This window comes from Protopterus annectens, chromosome 6.part0 (genome assembly GCF_019279795.1).
Source record: "Protopterus annectens isolate FY-2018-M chromosome 6.part0, PAN1.0, whole genome shotgun sequence".
Lineage (NCBI taxonomy): Eukaryota > Metazoa > Chordata > Ceratodontiformes > Protopteridae > Protopterus > Protopterus annectens.
Window position 1 is genome coordinate 602,463,670 of NC_056737.1, and position 27,500 is coordinate 602,491,169.

Sequence of the window (27,500 nt, forward strand, 5' to 3'; positions counted from 1 at the left end):
GTCGTTCAGTGCTTTGAAGGTAAAGAACAGGATTTTCAACTACAAAATCAGCTACCAATGGATTGCTCTAGATTACCACAAAGTGAATGGACGGCATACATATATATCGATATGCACACATTTGCACAGACTTTTTATATATATATATATATATATATATATATATATATATATATATATATACACACACACACACACACACACACATACATACATACATATATATATATATATATATATATATATATATATATACTCATACATACACACACGAAAAAAAAAACATCAGGGTTTTGGGGGATAGCTAGTTGATGAAGAATATCTCACTCATGAAACCACTAATCACAAAAAGAATACTACAAGCAGAAGTGATTTATTGTCTGCTTATTTTACATTATACTATTTACTCAATGGTGTATCTGATGTCTTATATGCTAGTATATTACACTATAAATACATTTCTGTGCTGTATTCTAAGTGATGTAACCGTATGAAATAGTCACGCAATTTCTATGCTTCCCCAGTAACCCATTGAGTTGTTTGCATTGTGTATGCACAAGCACCAAAAAGCACAATAAATTATTTTGCCCAGCGGTCACTTCATCAGTCAGACCATGTATCCACAAGCACTTCCCTGAAATACAATGAATTATTTCCCTAAGTAACATTACTATGTCCAGGTATACATGCACCTCAATAAAATGTTTCCCCCGAAAAACACTACAGTAACATTTCCTAGTATGTGACACCACCAGCATGAACACTTCAGCCTAGCAACCCCTTCAGTAGAATGTTGAGGTATGCACAATTGCCAAAATGAAACACTTCCCCAAACGAAACGTGTGTAACATTTCCTAGTATGTACAAGCACCAAAATGAAGCATTCACCCAGTCAAGCCCTTCAATATAATGTATGCACAGGCACCAGAATGAAAGATTTCCCAAAAACAACCATTCAGTAACATTTCCTGGTATGTACAAGCACCAACAGGAAAAAAAAATCAGAAATAAACACCCAATGTGCAGGTGGGAAATTGCATCAGATTATCTGTTGAGCAGCCATTCATTATATTCGGGGTACAGGTGTAATATAAGACAGAGTCATTACCATCTGTTAGGACAAACACCATAGTAATTCAGTCAAAGTAGTACAGCACTTACATCTTACTGAGCATTGGATATACCATGGAACACAGTGAAGACAGTCAAACAATGGATAAAATATGGGACAGCAGTGATGTTGCAAAGAACTGGACATCCCTGAAAAGCAACATGATCACTGGTCAGGGAGGCTGCCAAAAGACCTACAGCAACACTGAAGGAACTGCAGGAATTTCTGGAAAAGTACTGGCTGTGTACTACATGTGACATCAATATGCCATATTCTCCATATGTCTGCACTATGGGGTAGTTAGAAAAGGCTTCTGTCCAACCCTAACACAGAAAAACATCCAGGCCAGGCAAAAATTTGCAAAACAACACATCAAGTCTCCCAAAAGCATGTGGGAAAGTGTGTTGTGGTCTGGTGAGACCAGCATAGTGGGTGGGGATAGGGCAGATTCTTTGCTGACTTTGTTCTTTTGCAGGTTACTGTAATTTTATCAGGCCAGTTGCTTCACTATAAATGTATTTGATAAGTTAACATTAACTATATTTCTCCCAGTTTGTTTGTTCTTCGAGAAAGAAGTAATCTGAGAGGGAGACATAGAGAGGAAGTGGAAGGGAGATAAATGTACATTGGTGGTGCAGTCTTGGGTATTACACAAAACAACATGCATTTATCTTATGTCGTTTGCAACCACCCCAAACATAGTGTATGGAGGCACACTATATAAAGCCATGCGTAAATCATAAATCTCATGTGAAGTGAAAATGTCTTTTTTTGCCAGTCACATATTCCTTCTAAGTTGCTTGTTATTTTGACTTTGTTAGGGCAACCACTAATGACTTCAAGTCCTTTATGACTTCTCTTTTCCTACTGGCTATTGAGCCCCTGAACAGAATATTAAACAGCTCCTCTAAACTCTCCAGATGGTCTCTTTATGAGATAGAAATTGCTTCTTTAATGTTTGCTGACAAATGTGTTATTCTTACTAAAGACCCCCTATAAATATTCTTTAATGATTCATGAGCTATTAGAAAGTTTTGACAATTTATCAGAAGTAAAACTTAATGTCTCCAAAACCTGGCAGCAAAACCTTTGAACATATTTATCAGCTCCCTTCCTTTTAGATGGTGCCAAAGTTTCCCCATTATTTGGGAATAAAGATTTATCCTGACATCCAAGTGATGCTTTGAGGCAACCCCAGACACATTTGGAAAAAGTTGGATTCACCCATGGAGACAGTTACACCTTTTTATGATGGGTACCAATGTTTACCTCTTCTTTGCTTTTTTATGTGTATAGATAGTTTCCCATTTCACATTCACAAGATATTAAATAACCTGTTAGACACTTTTATTTTGGATGGGAGATGGAAGTGGGTTAATCGAGCTGCTAGAAGTGCACATACTCAACTTACTGGATTGGAAATAGAGTAAATATTCCATACCTTTTTTGTTGTCAGGTATTTTTTTCTCACTGAATCATACAACCCTACCATGTTGGGCCTTAATAAAATCCAGAATTCTAAATTTAACTTATCTTTGTAGTCTGTGGTAGTATGTGTACTGCCTCCCCAAGCATCAAAACGTGGGTCTATATTATAACCGCGAAAGCCCGTTTCAGCAAATACGCAAACGTTGACACATACTGCATGAACCGCAAATACACCGAATGCCCTAAACAGTGAAATTCAAAATATCAAATCGGCATAATTGGCACTTCTGCAGTATAGCTCGGTAAGGTAAGTGTCCGATAGTTACGGACCTTAGGGTTAGGGTGCGGGTTAAGGTAAGTGCATAGATAGTAATGTATATAAGGTTTAGTGTAGGGTTAGAAGTAGGGCTTTGGTTAGTGCTTGTATGCGGTTTATTTATTTTGTTTGGGTGGGTAGTATGTAGCGAGCGGTGGGGTTGGTCAACTATGCTGGTTCGAGATTTTGAATTTTGCGGTTTAGGGCATTCAGTGTATTCATTGTTCCTGCAATATGTGTCGATGTTTACGTATTCGCTGAAACTGGCTTTCACAGTTATGATATAGACCCCAAAAAGCATGGCATTCCATTTCTCATACATATTCCACCATACAAAAACAAAAGCAAACTTCAGAGAATAAATGCTCCATTATAAAGCAGTAAAATAAAACATGTAACAATAAAAATAATAACAGAATGAACCAAGGCATGAGGAACCATAAAGTCAAACGTTTTAATCAGGGCAAAATAATATAACAGAGGTAAGCGCTTTCACTATCAGCATTACTGATGTATTTTATTCCATAGCACAGTTAATTTGATTATTAACCAATTAAGATGTTTCACTTTTGATTGGTATGCTGTTTAGATTTATTTCAGTGATGATGGACATGGTCTGTATGGTCTGAAGAACCTGACAGTGAAAGCGCTTACCTCTGTTATATTATTTTGTTCCTAAGTTTTGATTTTATGGTTCCTCATGCCTTGGTTCGTTCCATTATTATTTTTATTGTTACACATTACACCATCCATTTACTCAATAAAACCCTTGATTGGCCTGGTATTTGGAGTTCAGCTATTCCCTTCAGGGGTAACCCACATCTACAATAGCTCCCTTGTTATAGATCACAAATGGGGTAAGTAAGGCTATTATATGGTTATTGGACTTCACAGCTGTAGTGGAAGGAAGCAAAACATTTAACAATTTTAAAGATTTTTAAACTTCATGGCACCTACCAAGGTATGATTTTTGGAAATGTCTGTGATTTTGATATATGACCAGTAGATCTCCTTTTAGAAGCATGACTAGCTAGCACCCTATCCTTTATGTAAATTAGGGAACAAAAACAACCCCCTTGTGAATATAGTGACACATACAGAGAATATATATGTTTTACTAATTTTTGCTCATACAGAGGAAATCAATGCTTCTGTTAGTTCTTGGCTGTCCAGTATAGATGCAGATCTCCAGAGGCAATACATAAACATATTTTTAAATTATTTTAAAAACCTTAGATCACTGTCCTATGTTTTTGAGAAATTGGTACTTATATACAATGGGTATTGGGATCATTTTACCACTGTAAACTAGCATGTAATGTTAATTGACAAGGATATGATGACAGCTCTAGTGCTACTCACACATTTTAGGTGTGCACTCCTGTCTGTAAGTTATGGCTCAGTCAAATCTTCCCTTCCCCTGCTCTAACAGTGCTTTATGGACTGGCTTCCTATCATCCCCCAAACTACAATGGATAAAGGGAAAGCTGTTGTTTATGACTGATTCAGTTCTCAGTGGTTGTAACAGCATATTTATCTTCTATGTGGAAATCAACCCCATAGTTTTTCAGCTGATAGTCAGTTTGCATGGATAGTGTACTGAAGCATGTTTTTCACTAGAAATCATTTTAGCCTGTTAGGAGAACCAAACATCTCAACCTACTCCACATTGAAGTCTACTCCCATATAGTCCAACTTTCTGAGGATACTTACAACTGAGAAACTGCATATAGACATAATAACATTACTTTTTCATTCTACAGTTGTCACTGTAACATGTCCATATAATATGTTAGTCATCTTCATAACTTGCCTATCCTCTTATGCTATCACACAGTAAACACTTTTACATCTTTATGATAACATACTATTTGTAGTCAGTAGATAGTTGTTTCTTGATGCCCAGTGTACAATATAATGTTTTCCTCTCCTTTTTTGTGACTCATGCCATCTTTAGTATTTAGTATCTGTTCTTCATAGTTTATATCTGTGCATGAACTGTGACATACTCACATGTTTCAGAAAATCTAGCACAGTGCACAGCAGTGCATTTAGCAATTCTACAGCAGGCCAGCTCCATTTTGTACAACAAAAAACACTAAGCTGAATCTCTGTTTGCAATGACCCTTGCACCAGTACAACACAATAAACTTGGCACAAACAAGCAGGCCGGTTTCCTAAACTAGGTTCTCACATCTAGTAAATGCATTATAAATGGATCACCAGTACACTACAAAGAGTAAAATAGTACCTTTTCGCTGTCAAAAATTACTTTGGCTACAGGCTATGAAGCATGCTACAAACTTCGGTAAAGTGAGAAAGTAGCTCGTAACCAAAAGTCGTGCTTGCGATTGGACAAGTACAAGCAGAAAGATTATTGCAGACAAAAGTGAATGAAGCCATTCTGAGAAAGACCAACAATGCATGGGATAAACAAGATTGACAACATAAAAAGCTGAATATGTACAGTCTACCAACCAACCGAGAAACGAACACAATAGAAATAAACATAATAATCAAATTCTGAACTTCGCAATTACCATACATATAATCACAGTGAACAGCGGAAAAGAAATAATATGACATTCAGACTGTCAAAACTATTTTACTCATAAAACGGTCGATCAGTTTCCTAAATCTCGCTATTGCGACGTATATCAGACAACCAGACATCCCTTGAAGTTCATAATCAACATTACTCTGTAAATGAAAATAACTGTAAACCACATAAAACTGGGCGGTAAATCAGCACTATGAACTGAGTGAACAGCCTTCACCAAACACTACATAGTAAACAAAAACAAAAAACGAGTGGACGATTTTTTCGTTGTTGAGGAATATACAGGTCATGCATGGGCACATAAATCTACTGATCGGAGGTTTCCATAAAGACATTTCAGACCACATCTGCATCAGCTGTCAGCATTTCAAAAAATGTTTCCCAAACAGTCCCTTACCTCTGCTCAGATCAAGGGGTACGTTCACCTCACCGCTGTCATTCCAACATATAGAAAACAACTAATTTAGCTGCAGAAGAGATTAGCATATGCCACAACAACCATTCGCTCATCTTCAGATGTAAGCCAAGGACAGTTTTTTACCTCATATCCACAGCTATTCGTTAGTGTTAGCACAAATTTTCTGTAGGATTTGAAGCAACAGCTTACCTGATATGGTATAAAAGAGCAGCAAATGCCGGTGACTGTCAACGGCTATCTCTGGCGATCTGAGTGCAGAAATAAAATAGAGGGATCCAGCAGCAGGTCTCCAAATATTATTCCAAAGAAAAGAAATACCTGTTGCTGGACCCTCTATTTATTGGGATAAAACAATAGAAAATTAAGTTGGGGGTGGAGCTGTATGCAAGTGGTGGCTTGGATTGCAAGAATCCGATTGGCTGCCACCACTTGCTTATCGCAAACCTTTTAAACTGAATTACAAGTAAAACTTGAATGTGAACCTAATGTATATACACACTGAATCGTAACTGTATAATGTAATTTACAAGTTCAGTTACGATGTAAGTGTGTTTTACATTAGGTTCAACTACAGATTTGCATTACAGTTTATCTCGCATCAGGATGGCACTCGGGGTTAAGAGCATGAAATAACTATCTTCTCATGGCGCGCTCGGTGTTAAATACACAGGCGCCATGAGAAGCTACTCGGGGTGAATGAGTTAGATGTTAAGATTTGCACTGGGTGTGACTAGGATGGACAGAATTAGGAATCAGTATATTAGAGGGTCAGCTCAGGTTGGACAGTTTGGAGACAAAGCAAGAGAGGCGAGAGGGATGCTGGGTATATTGGGAAAAGGATGCTAAGGATGGAGCTGCCAGGTAAGAGGAAAAGAGGAAGGCCTAAGATAATGTTTATGGATGTGGTGAGAGAGGACATGCAGGCGGTTGGTGTGAAAGAGCATGATGCAGAGGACAGGAAGAAATGGAAACAGATGATCCGCTGTGGTGACCCCTAACGGGAACAGCCGAAAGAAGATGATGACTAGCTACAGGAGAAATTCCTTCATGTTGGTTTAAATGGTCATTATAACATCAATTATGTGATTTGTCCTTGTAAAAAGGGAAGGCTTTTCTATGCTATAGTGCATTTGCTATGGTCGGGGAGGGGGGGACTTATTGTGCCCCAGCCTAAGGTAGTTCCTCATGCCTAGAGAAGGATAGCCAAGAAAGGGGTCTCCAGTTGCCTGGAGTGGGAAACACTAAAGAAACTGTGTAATCATGGCCTGGTGTGAGATCCTTTGACTGAGAAACTAGTTTGTTTTAAGCCTTCAACAAATTCATCTTAGCTGGACCAGAAGTTGACATTATATTTGTACCTCTACTTGAATGGTGGAGTAATACGCGCACACAGCAATTTTTCTGCTGGTGTAACTATATCATTTTTCAAAATGTTACTTTGCATACTAGAATGGGTCTACTTCAAAGGATTGAAATTTCATAATATCGAGCCTCTGATCTTTGAAGACCAGAGGATCAAGGTTGTAAAATATCAAACTTAAAAAAAAAAACATCTAACAAGTGAAAACTTGCCATTTCACATTTTTGTATGGGGCAAGCCCCCCCCCCTGCACCCCCACACCCACCTGCTACTTAAATATTCCAACTCCAAGATCGCATAACAGTGAGAGAACTGTAAATTTCCTGTTCCGCACTGTACAGTGATCTCCATTCACAAGGTTCAATATTTCACAACTTCAATCATCTGGTCTTCACAGATCAGTGATTCAATGTTGTGAAATTTCAATCCTTTGAAGGGGACCCACCAGAATAGAGTATTTTTTTTTTTTAGTTGGATAAAAGTGACAATTTCATTTACTTCTGGCTTCAGTATCAATACTATCATATAGGCATATTTCAAAAGGTCAGCTTCATGTTTGTTCAACCAGTTGGTGTGAGTATAAGAAAGGGTAACTGCTTATGTAGGCACTCCCTCCTTTGTGCAAGTGTAGGATGGGTAATTTAACAATTAAAATGGTGTAGGTAATTAGTAGTATAAAGGGGAATAAGTGTTTGAGAGGAGAGGTGCCGATGTGAATATGTGCAAGACTGCATTCAGTGGTAAGTTAAGTGCAACTGCTCGAGGGTTATGGTGAACGCAGGGTTAAGAAGGAGGACAGATTTCATGTTATGCTTTGCTAATGGTACTCTGATCTGTGTGGGTGTGTATGTCTTGTTTATGTGTAGGGCTAGAAATAGGGCTAGGGTTAGAGTTAGCACAAATGAGTAAGGGACTGCAGGGACACAAATGTTTCTGAGATGAAATTATAAGGCCAGCCTATCATCAAGTGTCAGTAAAATACCACTGTACACTCTCTCTTTGCTCGCTCCTTCTTTTTTTAAATAGCTACTTTATTAAGATATTAAATATATGTGTATATATATATATATATATATATATATATATATATATATATATATATATATATATATATATATATATAATATATAAAATATGGGTTATTAAAGAATGCTCACATGAGCGAACACAGTTTTCATGTATTTTTTTTTTTGCCTGCTGGCAGCTTTTCATGGCAGACTGCAGTATAGCAGGGTCAAGGAATTTGCCCATTCCCTACTGAAGTGCGATCTCGGAGTTAGTATATATAATTAGCAGGCAGTGTAGGAAGTGATTAGGACTTGGTCCCGTGTGAAGACAATGTTTTTCTTTTTTTTTTTTTCTCCTGCTTTTTGCTGTTCAGTCTTCTGAGAATGCACTCTTAGCCGAGATACTTATGCTCTGCTGATGAAGTCATAAAAAGCCTGAAACATGCATGTCCAAAGCTAGTGGGTGGGTGGGTGTGTGTGTGTGCGCGCGTGTTTTATATAGATATAGATATAGATATATATATATATGAGAGAGAGAGAGAGATAAGTAGGTAGGTATTAAAAACTACAAGAAAAACCTAGCCAAGCTACAGTTTTCACTGTGTGATGCCTTAAACCTCATGTAAGAGAGGCCCATAGGATATATGCACATGCCTCCTTAAGGACATCAACTGTTTTAGAAATATGGCATATGGACGTCTATGACTTTTTACTTTTTCTTTTTAAGTATTTGTGGATACATTCAGGAAAATAAAGCCAAATCCCACTAGCTTTGGACATGCATGTTTCAGGCTTTTTATGACTTCATCAGCAGAGCATAAGTGAAATGTTTGATACACTTCAGAAGCACAGGGTCTATAACCCCACTGATGTCCATAACCATTAAGGTGTCTACTAAATATCCCAACTAACATCCAAACCAAAGAGTGAAAAGGTCACACAGACAAAGCAAACAGTATAAACTACAAGAAAAACCTAGCCAAGCTAGAGTTTTCACTGTGTGACTAGTGGCGGCTGGCGACTTCAAATCAAAGGGGGGCTGCAGGAGACACCTGAATGGGTGGGGCCAATGGGGAAGGGGTGTGACCAACTAGAAAGGGGTGGAGCTATGCTCAAAAACCACAAAAACTGAGACTTTAATTAAATACGCTGCCCTGGGTGCAAAACTGTCATTATGAGAGTCCAACATGAAGTGTAGAAGAAGAAAAAATATTTTAATGCATTGGCTACATGACAGCTTACTTAATATCTAGATGGAAACAAAAAGGTTGTGAGGCATGAAAAAATAAATTACTTTTTAAATACATTACTGGAATGCCAGTCAAAACATCCACGGTGGTGCAGCGGTAACACTGTTGCCTCACAGCAAGAGGTTCTCCCTTTAGATTCTCGGCTGGAGTGCGGGGAGTGCCTTCTGTGTGGAAACTGCATGTCCTCCCCGTGGTTGGGTGGGCTTTCGAAAGACATGCGGAAATGGGTGTGCCTTCATTGAAGGTTGAACATCAAGCTGGCACCTCGGCGTTCGTGAAAATCTACTGCCAATCATTAGCAGACCGGAGTTCCGCTGTGGCGACCCCTCACCGGGAAAAGCCAAAAAACAAACAACAACAACTGGAATGCCAGTCAAAATCATGTGTAAAAAACAAGCAGCACTCAATTCAAACCACTTCTCCTTGCACTGCAGTTCTAATTATAATTTATATTCAGCTTTATAAAAGTACCAAGTAAAATGCTAAAAGCAGCAATCTCTGTGATATCCCCACTTATAAAAATGTTTCTTATCCCAAAAAGTCCTGCTGCTTCACAACAACTAACTACTTGTTTCATGGGCAAAGTAAAAAATAAGTAGCAAACAAGAAAAAAGCTCAAGATAAATTGCTTAAAGGATTACTGCACAGGTTATGGACCATGCATGATGGATTGGCATTCTGTTTAGTTTATGGATAAAGCCTGCAAAGATGACTGTAAGTCTCTAACAAATGTAATGAGCTTCTGAAAATACTGTAACCCTGTCCTTTATTACAAATACTGTCATATGCATTTCAATACCTAAGGCTTATAAGTTATTTATGTAAATATTCTCTGCATGGCAACAACAAAAAGGCTTTCAGTGTTGGTAATTCTTTAAAAGTATGCATATTAAAGCTTACTTGCATTCTACAGTCTCAGACAAGCTTACCTGATGGTAATTAAAGCATTGCCACTTAAACACAGAGCAACAGGTACTGCAATGACATGCATTTTCTGAATAAATATAAGCATAATAAATCAACAGTATAAAAATATGACAGAAAACAAGAACATTCTGCAAAATCAAGGACTGATGAAAAGCCACTGCAGTACTTGCATCTACCTTGGTTGGTGGGATACTCTACACTGGAGAGTATAAATGTCTCTCCAAACACCATCATATTGGGTGACTTCAACTACCCAGACATAGACTGGGAAAATTACTCAAGCCCCAATACCCTAGCCCAAAGGTTCCTGGAGTTCATAAACTCAAATGCTATGGAACAACTTGTCACCATTCCCACAAGAGGTGAAAATATACTAGACCTGATCATCACAAACATGGGGACAAAATGCTCCACACCGGAAGTATATCCCTCATTGGTGAGATCAGACCATAAACTAATCTCACTGGACAGCCACATCCGCCCCACCCCCAACAAAAGACCACAGTGAAGAACTTCTCAAAAGCCAACTTCACACTTTAAGACTGGTGTGGTATCCTTCAAGGCCCCTGAGCCATTGGAAACCACAACCCACGCTGCTGAATCCCTTACAAATGCTTTCTCTAAGCACCTCCAGGATTGCATGGATCAAGTAATCCCAAATAAAATCAAGACCCTTTCCACCAAAGGCAAGCGCCCGATCTGGTGGACCCCAGCCATAAACAAACTTTACAACAAGAGGGGAAAGCTACTACAAGATAGAGCAAAATCCCTAAAAGGGAAGACATCTCTGATCAATACTAGTAAAAAACTATGATCACTCATAAAATCATCCAAGGCCAACTTTGAGAGAAAAATTGCCAAGGACTCAAAAGACAATCATAAGGCCTTCTTTAACTATGTTAGAAATCTGGGTGGAAACTCCCAGATATGCTCAGAATTAGTCCAAAATGATACAAAAATCACTGAACCCACAGACATTGCAAACATACTGGCAGACAGGTTCAGTGAAAATTTCTCCCCTCCCTCACCCCCCAAAAGGAGAAATATCTATCCCAGCATAGTGTAGCCTCCCAATCATCTCAAATGCCCAGGTGAGAGCTGCTCTCTAAAGCTAAAACACAGCATCAATGGGACCGGATGGTGTCTCCGGCTGTGTGCTACACAAACTCAATGAGGAACTAAACCCACACATAAGGCTGCTGTTTAATCTTAGCCTTACCACAGGATACGTACCCAAAGAGTGGGCAACTGTGGTCCCACTCCACAAAGGCGGTGCTTCTACGGACCCTGGTAATTACCGCCCCATAAGCTTAACAAGCCTGGTCTGCAAAGCTATGGAGAGGATCATAATGGAACTCATAAATAAAGACATAGGGGACCTACAGACATTGGATCCTACACAATTCGGCTTTGTCAAGGGCAGATCATGCCTCTTGAACTTGGTCGACTTTTTTGAAACAGTCACCAAGGCCATTGATGAGGGTAAGGCAGTTCACACAGCCTACCTTGACCTTGCAAAAGGTTTCACACAATACCGGTATCATAGAAAAGCTCACCAGCTTAAATGTAAACCCATATGTCACAAGATGGGTTGCAAACTGGCTCAAGGACAGAACCCACAGGGTTAGAGTTGCTGGTGCCATGTCAGACTCGGGTCACAAGCGGTGTCCCATAGGGCTCAGTCCTGGGCCCCCTCTTGTTCGGCATCTACTTTTCAGAAGTGCAGGCAAACATAGGAGGATTGTGGCTGACAAAGTTTGCAGATGACTGCAAACTGGCGCCATAGTTGAAAATCCATCAGACACAGATATCCTTCAGAAAGGTCTCATAGAAACGGATAACTGGTGCCAGAGCCATGGCCTTAAGCTAAACGCCAAAAAATGTATAGTCATACCCTTTGGTAAAAACAAGGTAACCCCAAGTTACCACATAGGTGGCAATCCATTAAGCACAGAAGAGGTTATCAGGGACCTGGGGACCCAAGTTGACAGTAACCTTTCTTTTGACACTCACATTGCCAAAGTGGTTAGGAGGACCTTCTACATTGCCCACCTGATTACGAAGGGATTCACATCCAGATCAAGGGAGGTCATTGTTCCCCTGTACTCTTCACTTATCAGACCAATGATTGAGTACAATGCCCCATTCGGAATGTATCTTACCCGACACCTGCAGCAATTGGAAAGACCCCAAAAGTTCCTCACCAAAAGGATAAAGGGGCTCAAAAATATGCCATATGCTGCCCGACTGAAGAAACTCCAGCTCTATTCAGTCGCATACTGTCTGCTCAGAGGTGACCTGTGCCTGACATACAAGGCCATATCCAACCCGGAATTAATGGACATGCTCCACCTCAAAAAATCCAAATCCACCAGAGCCACAAGAGCAAGAGACTTAAACCCCAACACGGATATAAATAGGATGTGCTGGAGGGACAGATTCATCACCCAGAGACTCCCTATGCTGTGGAACAGAATCCAGGTCCATGTGAGACAGAGCACCTCGCTGGCTCGGTTCAAGAGGAATCTTGACCAGTGGATGGGAGATCGTAGGTTTACCCCGGGGATCATCTCTGTATCACTGATGGACAGAGGCACGGCAAACTAATGGGTATAGTATTCTTCAACCTAAGGGGTGGTGAAAGCCACACAACTCTGGCTAGGCTTATAAATGCCCTAGGGCAGATAGCCTAGTATGAACCTATGAACCTATGCACACTTACACTGCATAACTGCTCCTTGCCTTGCTTGGACACATCCAGATTCACTACATGGGGGAGTGGGGTGCAACAAGTATGTCACAATTTGAAATGTCTCTGGCTGACAGTGATGGCCCTGACACATTTGTCTTACCTCTCAACCTCAGAGCAAGAAATCAGGACAAAGCCATAAACAGAAGTGGTACAGAGGCCCAAAAATAAGGACAATTTTTAAATATTGCTCTTATAAACTTAGAAAGATAATAGAATAGTAGGTCTTGCATTAGTATGAAGGGTATGAAATCTGAATCTCAAATGACTGTCATTATTTTCTAACGTCAGTCTTTAATGATTTGCCACTAGTTTGCCAGAAAACCAAAATTTTATGAAAAACAGACCAAAATGTGATGCAAAAATATAAAACAGCCACACAATACAGCTGGGAACCTGTCAAAGAAGGGACATTTTTTTAATATATTAGTACTGCTAAGTTGAGCAGCTGACAAAATAAGAGAATCTACATGCAATTCTGAAATAAAAGTAATATATAAAATCATTACAATTATTTATTAATTGCTGTAAACCCTCCACGTTTTCTTCCAAAACTGTCATTTTGTTGAGGGATTATTAGGGGGAGAGCAACATTTTGAGCCAAAATCAGGGACAGCTGAGAGGTTCGGATATACCTAATTCTATAAAGCGATTTATCTGCGTGTACCTCTCAACCTCTTAATGCAGGAAATCTGGCCAAGGCCAAATATATTGGGGGAACATACAAACAATACTAAAAATTGTTCTTGTATAAACTTAGACAGTTGATATAACAACAGGTCTTGCTTTAGCAATCATTTTTCTGAAGGGTATGAAGTCTGAAATTCAATGTCTGTTATTATTTAGTGACTTCATTCCTAAATGATTTTCCAGAAAACCACAAATTTTATGATTATCTAACCAAAAATAATCAAAAATATATTCATTCTGTGAAAATCTAGACAGTTGAGAGGTATAGTTCAGCCAGGGCTGTCTTTGAGTTTGCCGCCCTTCCCCCCTCACAAAATCATGGTCAAATGGGGCCTCCCCCCTGCAGCCATTCCAATGTCCCATTACTTGCTTATTTCGCCGCATTTACCATAAATACTGTAATGTGTATATTGCTTTACTTGTACAATGATTTGGATTTCATTTAAAAGTTTTAGTTTACATTTTACAGTACAGATACTAACAGACATCTGCTAAACAAAGCAATGCAGTCTTATAATGAAAATAGACTTAGCATTAAAACTTCTATGCCTTTTAAACTCACATTCATTGAAACAGCATTGAAACCGACATTCCAAGAAAATACATCTGGCCAGTGGCAGGTAAAGATTACCTTTGATCTCTTTTCAAATCATAGGCCCCGTGCACACAAAGCATACATGTGTTCTTTGATATACCTTCCTGGTTGCATTAAATTATATTGTATAATACAGTACAGTTGTTAGAGGGCATTTTAAATGTAATGTTTTGAACAATTTTCCAGTAAACAATGAAACAAAATGCATGCACCAACAATGACAAAACTGCCCAATTCAGAACATTTCCATCATAAAAGTCTATTCAAACTTCTAAATAATTCCACATTAAAGAGATCTGCAACTAATAAAGAGATTGCTGCTAGCAAACAACTATATTTCATTGTTTCATCTACAGATAAAGTACCTGTTGCCCTTGATGAATGCATTGCCTATGTTACACCAAAAATATGATAAGCTAGTAATATTGCAATAGTGACTGGATAGCAAACGGATAACAGGTTCATAGTTACTAGGTATCTCCGCCAAAGAGGACATTCTCAGAACTGCAGCATCCACCCCCTTTAAAAGTACAACACAGTACAGTATCAGCAATGTATCTACATACTGTGGGAGTAGCACCCGTTGCCTTCTGCATCAAGAGCAAGTACACTACCTGTTGTGCTATTAACAAAACAAACAGACTCAGCATAAGCAGCACTAAACTTCTCTTCCTCTGAAGCTCTCGGCTCCTTGTAAAATCCACTCGACACTCAATTGTATCTTAACTTTGCAGCACAAGAAATCTGGAAAAAGACAAATTTTATTGTGGGAGGGGGGGACAAAAGCCCCAAAAACCAGGCACACAATTTAAACATTGCTTGTATAATCTTAGAAAGTTGCTAGAATAAAATGCTGTTCTACCATCATGCATTTCATTGCCAAGCATTGAACCCAGGACCATGTGCACTACAGTCTGAACAACATACCAAGATGCCATTTCTGCAAAGGTAGGAAGACCGAAACTTAAATGGCTATCATTTAGTGATTTCAGTTCTCACCATAGCTCTCAACCTCTTAGCACAAAACACCTTGACAAAGTGAATGATGGGTGAATACAGCCCACAAACATGTTCAGTGAATTCAGTTCTCACCAGAGCTCTCAACCACTTAGCACAAAAAATTGGACAAAACTAATAATGGGGGAATACAACCCCAAAAATAGGGATACATTTCAAATATTGATCTTATAAACTTAGAAAAATTCCTAGAATAAAATGTTTTGTGTTACCACCTATCTTCTGAAGAAATTAAAGTCTGAAATTCAAATGCCTGTCATTACTTAGTGAATTAAAATCCAGAAAGCCAAAGATTTTATGAGGAACAGAACAGAAGACAGATATGAGGCAAAAATCTGAAAATGTTTCACAAGTGGTGGCGGGTAGGGAATTCAGGCTCTTGCTATTGGCAACCAAGGTACTGGGGCATGTGACTGACACACACACACACACACACACACACACACACACACACACACACACACACACACACACACACACACTTCTCTCAACTCTCCCTCCATGATGGATGGTAGAAAATAACTCCCTATGCCATGGTTCTGAAGCAAGGAACAAAAGTAGTTGTTATCCATGTGTAAGCCCAGTCCTGTTCTCCTGTGAGTAGCAGCTACTTTACAACTATCCAGCCTGCAGATGTGCAGTCTGATCCCCCCCAGTCAGTTTATGATTTGTAATCACATATTTCTGGGGGCATGCAGTCTGATGCTTTGTTTCCCAGCAGTAGCAGCTACAGGCTTTACAACTATCCAGCCTGCAGATGTTGCAGTCTGATCCCCTTCCAGTTTATGAGGTTGTAATCACATATTTCTGGGGCATCTGCAGTCTGATGCTTTGTTTCCCAATCTGGACTGCTGTTTAACCAGTCCAAGTTTGGGAACACTTACACTAAATTAATTTGTTTTTCTTTTTACAGCAGTCTGGGTTCAGGAAATGGACGGAAATGGGCACTAAATTGTAACGGACACAACATTTTTTTTTCTTTTTACAGCTGGGGGGCTGCAGTCCAATAGCATGAACCACCACTGTGTGTGACACCTAAAACACCTGTAATAGAGACCCATGGGATATATGCAAATGACAACTTAAGGACATCAAGTGTTTTAGCAATATGGCCTATGAATGTCCATGACTTCTTACTTTTTCTTTTTAAGCTTTTGTGGATACATTCAGTCCAATAAAGCCAAACCCCACTAGCTCTGGACATGCATGTTTCAGCCTTCTTATGACCTCATTATCAGAGCACAATTGGAATGTTTGGCTAGGTATCATGTTGTTATGTTCTTTATGGGGAATCTGTCTCTCACAATGACATTTTCCTTTCTGGATGACATGAACCCAATAGCAAAAATAGAAGAAAGAGAAGAACCCCCAACTGGGCACTTATATGAAAACACGGCTTGGTAACCAGTACAGAAGACAGGCATTCAGACTGGCATTCAACAATGGTGTTCAGACTGGTGGCAAAGAATTTCTGAGTGTATGCATCCATACCTCATCTTTATGATGCAAGCTGTGCGTGGGGAGCATTGTGTGATGTATGACACCTATAACTACTAAAGGCTTTGGTATACTGGCCAGATGTTGGGATATCCTTGGCAGGAGATTCTTTACATAAAAATACTGCAACAGTGAAATGCAAGGACATCTACTTGCCATACAACACAAACCAGTGAAAAATTAACACCAAAATCAGCCAGTTTTGTAGTCAACTAAACATTATGTAGTATTGTTATTTGGGTATGAATATGTATGTCAAAAGGAGGATCTTTACAAGCATTTTGCCATATAAAGATACCCAGGAAACGTTCAAATCATCTGACTTTAAATATTACTTCCAGTACCTAGACACTCTATACTTCCCAAATGAATCTATATCATTTGATAATACAGAACTGAAAAAGACTGCTGAAGATGCATCTTACAAAACCAAGACACTTTATACAGATTAATTCTGACTGATACATTATAATAGCTAAAACATATTTACCTACTACTTTTTTTGCCATGTTAATGAGTAAGGTCTGAATACGAGGACGAGACCATTTATACAAAAGCAAATTAATTACTGGTAATAAAGTCAAGTGACAGCAAAGAAAGGCACACCTGGAACATAGTCTGATAATTTTACATAAGGATTATTTAATACTAGCTGACAACAAAACATTTTCTGAATAAGTCTGCTAGCTCAATCAGTCTCTCGGCATTGTAGATAAGATCTTTAAAGACAGTACTGCGGATTAACCATGTCATTGTATACATCTAAAAATAAAACGGACTTCATATTAATGCCCATACCCAAGAAGAGTTTTTTTTTACTCACCTCTTCAAGGTCTTCATCTTGTACACTTAACTCTGAAAGGTCTAGCTCTAACTTTTTCTCCTTTTCACTTTCATTCAGCCATACATTGTCAGGCTCTTGATAGTTCTCTTCTTTCTTTTGGTCAGCTATAATTATAGTTTCTTTATCTGGTAATGGGCTGGCACCCCTTGGTATTGGAGGTACAGGTTTAGTTCCACTTAGGCCTCTTCTAGATGATGCTGATCTTACAAGAGCAGGTTTGATAGGTATGGGAGACTGTTTGTCTTCTCCTGAAAACCAAAAGTAAAAATTTAAAAATGCGCAACAAAAACATGATGAAACCACAGTGCTACTATCACCGCAAATAGAATGCATTAACAGTGTGTTCCAGTTACTAGAAAGTGAAAGTTCTAAACCAGTGTCACACTATAACAATTTATCATTCTTGGGTAAAAATGATGCTATGATTTACTCACCTCTTAATAATTTATTAATGACAATGAAGTCCATATGACCAAGGTTAAAAGACAGACATGAATAACTCCAACTGTGGTCTACACCCAAACATGGTATACTAATGTTATTTTAAGGCCCATGTATTTCTTTTTTATGTATTTTTATTCATTAATCAGTGTAATAAAATAATTCCCCGATATGCTGTTGCTAAATAAACAGAAAATACAACTAAATTCTAAAAAGATTCTTAAAGGAAAATATTTGAGGGATGCAATAGTCTATGGTCAGAATTTATTTTGTGAACTATTACAATATGTGATAGATGCAGACTACCCTCACCAACACGGAGAACACAAATACATACAGAAAGATAAAACATACACATGGGTTCACAGAGTTGCTGCTCTGAATCATTAATCCTTTCTTTTCCCTAGTAATGATTTTTAAATGTTAGGCCATAACCTAGTCCTCTTTTAAATGTTCAGGTCCTCTGAAACAAAGATTGCCTTTATATATAAGTGATCTTAAATATTCTAGACAATGCAGTGCATTAGTTTGACTAAGTTACAACATAACACTACTTTAAGTTTATAAGGACCGACAGTGTGATGTCTACTTCTAACAAAGTGAACAAATTACACATTTTGCATTCTATGGAGAAAAGATGGATTCTTAGCCTTGGTGCAATCCAGTGTGTTAATTTAAATGAGTTACTATAAGCAATATTCTGTCTGCCTTTTTGTGTGTTAACAGGGTTTTAAAATTATTTATATTTTACAGTGATATCACAGCCCCACTAGAAGCTGCCATTTTTGTTTTGATTATACTACAGTGTTCGGACTACTTTTTCACATACGAAGTGGTTTTACATGTTGTTGTGTACACATATTTGTATGTTAAAAAGGTGAGTACTGGTAATTTTCTATGCAATATGAAATGTATTTTGATTTGATTGACAAACTAAATGCATAGTATCCATTTCCCACTTATGTTCTAAAATATGTGATGGTTTTTAAGATGTCAGCATTGAAGAAATTCCACCTAATTGGAACAAAAGGTTTGTTTGCTGGTATTTTGGAACTGATATTACTGTCTATTTAACAGTTGGAGTGTTCCTTTTGCATTTTTATATATTTTACACGTGCACCTTTTCTGTTTTTGGGGAAAATATATATTAGATAGACAGTGGCAGATTTAGGTCTGGGTGCAGGAAGACATGCTTCCCCCCTTTTTAAACCCACTATAGAGTTGTGGCTTTAACAAAAGAAATGCACTGGTCCTTTACTGAAATCAGAAAATGTATCACCAAAATGGAACATTGTTCCATTTTAACTTAACCACGTTTTTTCTTTTTACATTGCTTGCATCAAAGATGCATTGGAGATGCGAATGGAGGTTGGAGTCAGGTGATCTAATTCTACGATCCTGAACAGCTTCTCCAACTGCATCTCCGACTGTAGTTGAAAGGGGGCACACTTTGTGCCAGTTGAGGGCGAGGAGTCCATTTTTGAAGAAAAAAAAAAGGAATAGTTTTAAATTTTACATTTTTTACTAACATCAAAACCTTATTGCTATCAACAAGCCTAAACGTCCTGCTGGCCAACTTCTCCTCTCTTTCTCAATAGGTAAGAAATGGAATTCTCTACCTTCCACTCTAAGAAAAATACCAAAACTCAGAAAACTTTAAAACCCAGCTTTTCAAACATCTGTCCACTAAATGGAAATGTACATGCCTTCACCCTACCTAAATCTATCTAAGCACATGCTCCTATGTGCTTTTTCTTTTTCTCCTAGGTTCCTAAGCTCTGTAAATCTTCCATAGCTACTTTATTATGAGTGTATCTAAGCTCTCCAAAACTCCTAGAGCTACTTATCCCATGACACTATTGTGTAAATAGCATCATAGTTTAAATGAGGGCATGCAAAGTGTTTTTCTACTTTTATTTTAATGGTGTGTATGCAAAGTGTTTCCACACATACTTTACAAGAGTGTTTTCATAAATGAACCTGTATAATCCTCAAGGTCAACCATAATAATTTTTGTCTGACTATGTGTGATACTGAAAGTACATATGTTGTAAACTGTGCTATACAATGTATCTTTTATACTTCTATATCTGTACTGTAATACATATTTTGGAGCTTTTCTCCCCGGGCCTCCACTGAAAACGGGTCCTCTGGACCCAGTGGACTTCCGTGGTAATCAAAATGGAAATAAATAAATAGTACTTGTGACCAAGTCGAAAGTGCAGTTATTTCATCTGATCATGAAGATCCACCAAATTGTGAGTGAGCGAGAATCTCAGGACAGCAGTGTTCAGAGACCCTGAGGTAACATTTATTTTAAGCAGGACTTGATGAAATACCATGAAAACAGTACAGGAAAGTGTGTACCTCTTTTGCTGTAGTACTATACATTCTCCTTGAATTTTTTCTATACCTCTCTTCTGAGATATAGGGATCGCTGGGGAAAATGATTCACTGTTGTGCCACTTGAGTGCTTGTGCATATGTGGACAAACAACTGAAAGGATCCCTTGGGGATCATGACTCATTTTGGTGTGAGTAAAGTGCAATGTACGGACAAACTGCTGAAGAGATCTCTGGGGAAATGATTCACTTAGGTGCCATTTGAGTACTTTTGCATACATGGGCAAAGTACTGAAGGGATTGCAGGGGAAACTGGTGTCAATGAAGTGCTTGTGCATGCATGGCCAAACTACTGAAGAGATTACTGAGGACATTGGTGTTAAATGCATCTGCATACATGGTTAAACTACTGAAGAGATCAATGACAAAATGGTGTCATGTAAGTGTTTGTGCACACAGGGTTAACCTACTGAAGGATCGCTGGGGAAATTTAAGTGCTTGCACACACATGGATAAACTACTAAAGGGAACACTGGGGGCAAGTTCATGGATTCTGGGTTTGTGTGAATTATTACTATAGTATTTATTGAAAGACTATGAATGCACAGACTATAATCACACAAAGAATACTTCTTACTGATAACATTGGTTTTTGTACAGTTTTAATAGCTTTTACTGTTCACAATTTTTTTTTCTTTTGTTCATCTTGACCTTTTTAAATTTACTTTTTCAGGAAATGCTCAGAAATGCAAAGATGTGTTCTGGCTGCCAGAGGTGTGACATTCCACGCAGCATATATGTTAATGAGCTGGAAAACAATTGTTCTTAGAAACTAACACAGTCAGATGTTGGCAAACTTGACAAACGTTTATATACTCATGAATTTCAGAAACTTATGTATATACATATGTAAAGGGAAACTAAACCAACAAACGCCATCACATGCAGTCTGACAGACAGAGGATTAATGGGAGGAGCTATTTAGACAGAACGACAGGTGCTTGTGGTCAGAGATGCAGTTTGAAGTATGAGAATGCAACTTATGAAGTATAAATGCTGCTCAGTCATACATATCTTGATTGCCAGGAATATGCAAAGGAAACAAATGTCAGTTTCATATAGGAAAATGTCTACCAAACTACTCCTGTTTATCTTACATATTATGGCCCATATAATACTGCAGTTGCACTGCTTATGCCTTTCCACTTCTATTTGTAATCATCTGCTTGAGTTTAGGTTAGGGAAATTGTAAAATGCCTTGTTCTACACTGATAATCAACTTATCCCACTTAACTCTTGCCCTCTACTCACAAATAAATTAATTCAACTCTGTATTATTTATGTCTGTCTATCTATCTACCTATCTATCTATCTATCTATCTATCTATCTATCCATTTTCCTTTCTTTATTTATAAAGTTCGACTGGTCAGTAAATTCCTTTTCAGAGAGGCCTACAGAAAAAGTAGCCCTAGAGTTGCACTTAAACATGAAACAAAGTCATAAAACAAGTACATACATCTGGGGCACTTATTCATGGTAACTTCTTTACTACTTGTTCATCAACATCTTCTCCTGTCAGGCTGCTAAAAATATGACTGTCTTGCATATAAAACTAAAGTGAGTGAAAACATTTTCACTGCTTGTACTATATCCATAAAAGCTTCTACCTTTCTTTTGTCTATTCTACCATATATTTAACTGCAATCACAGAATCCCCTTTAATCCATAAACTAAACATTTTATCATATGTCCCCAAAAAATGGGTACTGCAGAACAAGTTTGTGAGTGGTTACATAGTTTAGTGCTATAGCCTTTGATTTTCATTGATGTTTTATCCTTGAAAGAATTGAAGTTGTCTGAAAATGTTTAATAACTTGTGTACTGGCAAATGTCTTTGTGTATTTCCAGGGAGGTCCTCCTACTGAAAATGTTATCTCAAGTCATTCAAGCCTACAGAGCCTTTTGAATGCTTCAGTTAACACCCATACCTTCTTATGGCATCCAGATCTTTTATGGGTCTGGATTCTTTAACTAGGTGACTTACAAGCTAATAATAGCCAGCATTATAAAGGACAAATAATTATTAACAAAATGATACTAAGAGTCATAATAAGAAGTTATGTACCTACCATAACGTTCCATGTTAGTTGTCTTCTTCTCGCCTTCTTTCTTGCTGGATGGGTTCGGAGCCGATCCTCGGCTCCGACTCGGCCAATACTAAAGCTCGAGAGCTAATTCCACCGGCTCGAGGCTCCCCTATATCCCACAATGCTAGGAGGTAACTACTCAGATCTCGTTTGATAGCTATACCAAGCAACCCTAGTCTCCATAGAATGGAGTAGGGAAACCCACCTCAAAACAACCTGGGTGAAAGGTATCGCAGACCTAAGAAAGGAGAAAAGGAGGTGGAAGAACGTGTGGGAATGACGACTTCCAGAGGAAGAACACAAACTGAATTCCTGTCGGTCTGTCCAGGCTTGGGGGAAGGAGGGTGGGACGCAAGAAAGAAGGCGAGAAGAAGACAACTAACATGGAACGTTATAGTAGGTACATAACTTCTTAATGTTAAGTTGTCCATCTCGCCTTCATTCTTGCTGGATGGGGCCGTGTCCCTAGCACCTTATCCCGGGTGGCCTATCGGAACAGACTCTTGAGAACAGTGGAACCAAAATTGGCACGGCTTCTGGAAACCATGTCCAATTTGTAATGTGAAATGAATGTATGAGGAGAAGCCCAGGTGGCTGCTGCACAAATGGAATCTATTGGCAGCCTATCCTGAAAAGCTACGGATGTAGCTAATGCCCTAGTTGAATGAGCTCTAGGTCTTGAGGGTAGTTTTTGATGTCTTATCTCATAGATGAAGGTAATTGTAGAGGTGAGCCATCTAGAGAGGGATACTTTAGTAACAGGAAGGCCCAATTTTCCTTCCGCATATGACAGAAACAATTGATTACATTTTCTGAATTGTTTAGTGCTATTTAAGTAATATCTAAGTTGGCAATGAACATCCAAAAAATGTAGCTTTTATTCCGACCTGTTTGAATAGTTAGGGAAAAAGACGGGGAGATCAATAATTTGGTTTAGGTTTACTTGAGAGGAAACTTTGTGCAAAAAGGATGGTTAGTACGGAGGGATACCCTATCTTTGTGAAACACTAAGTAAGGAGGACGACTGCACAGAGCATGGAGTTCAGATACCCTTCTCGCTGAAGTTATAGCTACTAGAAAAAGTGTCTTCCAAGAAAGCAACTTCAGAGAACATGAAGCTGCCGGTTCGAAGGGGGGAAGGATTAAGGAAGCCAGAACCAAGTTCAAATCCCATTGAGGCGGGGGATCTTTGATTGGAGGTTTGAGAAGAAATACGCCCCTTAAAAAGGCTTTACAGAGTTTGTGAGCCATGATGCTAGACTCCGAGACACCAACATGAAAATTAGATATGGCAGCCAGTTGAACTCTAATGGTAGATGCAGATGATCCTAAATGAAAGAGTTCTGCTAGAAAATCTAGAATAGACTGGATAGGTGCTGTAAAGGGATCTATGTTTTTTGACGTTGCCCAAAAGGAGAAGCGTTTCCATTTGCTACTATAAATCTTCCGGGTAGAAGATTTATGAGAGGCTATCAAGATATCTCGGACCGAGCAAGATATTGAAGGAAGCCTGGCTAAGGTTGGAATCGGAGAAACCACGCTGTGAGGTTTAGAGAAAGCAGAGATTGGTGCAGCTGACCCGATTGGTGGGTTATCAGATCTGGCACTGGGTCCAGATGCCAAGGCTGCTCCAAAAGGCAACGATGAAGAAACGGAAACCATATCTGTCGAGGCCAGTAAGGGGCAATGAGGATCATTGTCACTCTCAAGGCGATAGCTTTCTGAATTAGTTGAGATATCAGTGGAAAGGGGGGAAAGGCATACAGAAGTCCCCGGGGCCAATCGTGAACTAGAGCATCTCTGGTGGGATGGCCTGGTAACGGGAAGAGAGTGAAGAAGTCGTGACACTTGCTGTTTTGGGGAGTAGCAAAAAGATCGCAGCAAGGCTGGCCCCATCTTAGGAATACTTCTAGAACTGATTTCTTTAGAGACCACTCGTGGGGCATGAGAATTGCCCTGCTCAATTTGTCTGCAATAACGTTGGATTTCCCGGGAATGTGCGTTGCTATCAGAAAACACTGAGAAGAGATCGCCCATTGCCAAAGTCTGAGTGCCTCTCGACATAAAGGGTATGATCTGGTTCCGCCTTGTTTGTTGATGTACCACACTACGGACATGTTGTCCGTTTGAATTGCAATAGTCCCAGTGGGAAGAGAGTCGTGAAGGGCTTGCAACGCTAAAAGCACTGCTCTCATCTCTAAGACATTTATGTGCAAGTGGCACTCGAAAGGTTGCCACGTGTCTTGGACTGTCCTGCCCTGATAATGCCCCCCCCACCCGATCAGGGAGGCGTCTGTTGTCAACGTGGCGACTGGGGAAGAGTGAAGGGTCTTCCTCAGAAGTTGAGGTGATGTGATCCACCAAGACAGTTGATTCTTGCATGATTGAGTTATCAAAATGGTATGGGACATCGGGAGCTGTTGAAAGGACCATTGAGTAAACAGCATCCATTGGAGGATCCTCATGTGAAAGCGAGCCAAGGGGAGAAGGGGAATAGCTGCTGCCATGAGTCCTAACACCTTCAAAACTAATCTGGCTTTGACTTTGTTGCATTGTAAGAGAAGGGAAACTTGTTTTTGAATATCTGACACTCTCTGCTCTGTGAGTCTGGCTGAAAGATTGAGTGTGTTTAAGGTGGCGCCTATAAAGGTAATAGACTGACAAGGCGACAAGGCAGATTTTTCGAAGTTTATCGAAATGCCTAGAGCTTGGCAAGATTGGATGGTGAAGTCCCTGGATAGAAGAAGCTGATGTCTGGTGGTGGCGGTAAGGAGCCAGTCGTCTAAATATGGAAACACCTGGAATCCTTGACGTCTCAAGTGAGCCGCGACCACTGCCATGCATTTGGTAAACACACGGGGGGCTGTAGTGAGACCAAAGGGCAGGGCTCTGAACTGGTAGTGACTGGCTCCCAGCCTGAAGCGGAGATATCTCCTGGAGCATCTGTTCATCTTGATGTGGTAGTACGCGTCCTGAAGATCTATCGAGCACATCCAATTGTCCTGACCCAAGAAGGGTAGAATGGACTGAAGCGTGACCATCCGGAATTTTGTTTTCCTGATATACTTGTTTAAGTAGCTGAGATCCAGTATGGGTCTCCAGTCCCCTGTTTTTTTTGGTACCAAAAAGAATCTGGAGTAGATTCCGGATCCTTGCTGGTCTGCTGGGACTGATTGGATAGCTCTTTTTGATAGCAGCTTTGAAATTTCTAATGCTGCTTGTTCCCTTAGACCGGGTGGAACGTCTGGAAGGGATCTTTTGGGTTGGGATGGGATGTGAATAAAGGGAATTTTGTAACCCTCAGATATGATTGACTGTACCCATTTGTCTTGAGTAAGGGAAATCCAGGCTTTTGGGTACAGGGATAATCTTCCCCCGACTGCCTCCGAAGGTGGACAGCCGGGCAGCCCCTCAGGGATGCTGAAAGGGTTTATCAGAGAACATTTCTCTGCTACCCTGGTTTTGCGGACCTCCTCTGCCTCTAGGGCGGTGTCTATTATTATTCCCCCCTCTGCCTCTAGAGGGGAATCGACCTTGTGCGTCAGATGAGACTCCCTGGGATTGTTTGCAGAACCACATCTTTCCTCCCCTCTGACCTTTGGGATAGGGTCTAGAAGGGGTAGAAAAACGGACTCCTACGGCAGAGAGAGTCTTACCTTCTACCTCACACCTGGTCAATGTATCCTTCACCTGTGGACCAAACAAGGATGATCCATCAAAGGGAGAATTGGTGAAGGACTCCTTGAAAGGGTCCGCAAAGTTGCACAGCCGCATCCAGGCATGACGTCGTAAGGCAACACCTGTGCCTGCGGCTCTACTCGCCCCATCTGCAGCATATGAGACCAGCCGCATGGAGGAGTTAACGATGAAATTCAGGGTTGCCAACTGGGAGTTCATTGTGTCTTTGAACCCCTCAGCTGTAGGATCCTTTACCAATTCACCCATATCCTTGAGTAAATCTCTCTGGAGACGAGTGAAGTGGCATAAGCAATTCAGCGAACGCATTGAAAAGGTCGCTGATTAAAACATCCGCTTGCCGTACCTGTCCATGGTCCTAGGTTCCTTATTAGGAGTATGGACAGGAACCAAAGGATCGGCTAACTCCTTCTTAGTGGCCGCAGCCACCACCATGGCATCAACAGGGACACATTTGGATAAAAAATCTTTATCTCTAGGGGCAGTAATAAATTTAGATGGTCTCCTCGGGGTGGGATCCACTGAATCAGGAGCCATCCAAGCCTTCCTTGCCACCACTTCCATAAAGGGGTCAAAGGGAGGGGACATCCAGGAGGTAGAAGGCGAGAGCCAAACGCCTCAAGATACACTGACTCATCCTCCGAAGGGTTAAGGGCTGGCCAGTTCCCCCTCAGTTTGAGGATCTCAAGTATGTCAGCAAAGGAGACATCCTCAGAGGGGGATCAAGGGGAACCTTCAGATTCCTCTAAGTCAGTGTCAGAGGTGATAGACTCAGGGGAGTCAATGTGTTTCCTCTTGCACTGCCTCTTCCTAGGGGGATCTCCTACCGGGTCAGGAGAGGCCTCGGAAGAGGAGGAAATTCCCAATGGGGAAACTTAAGGAGTTGGCTCTCTGCAGTCTAAGGCAAGGGGGTGAGTAGAAATCACCGCAGGCACTGTAGATGGGGGGGCTGAAGGAGCCGACTGTGGGGCAGAACCTGGTTCTAGCACGCTCCGCATGACCTCGAAGGCACCCCTGTCAGGCAAGGCCAGAGGCCCCCGCTCCGAAGAGACAAGGACCTCCCCCGGCACAGACAGGGACGGCTCCGAAGCCGATGTTGGAGCC

At 40.0% G+C, this 27,500-nt stretch overlaps 1 protein-coding gene across 3 annotated transcripts in view; it reads right to left on the bottom strand.

The window, feature by feature from the left end:
* Positions 1-27,500, bottom strand: part of TOGARAM1 (TOG array regulator of axonemal microtubules 1) — a 1,826,974-nt gene that overhangs the window by 1,399,934 nt on the left and 399,540 nt on the right. For all 3 annotated transcript variants that reach the window (XM_044074274.1, XM_044074275.1, XM_044074273.1), the window contains exon 5: positions 17,749-18,017. In XM_044074274.1, the coding sequence (XP_043930209.1) occupies positions 17,749-18,017 (269 nt within the window). The remainder of the gene's footprint in view (positions 1-17,748; positions 18,018-27,500) is intronic.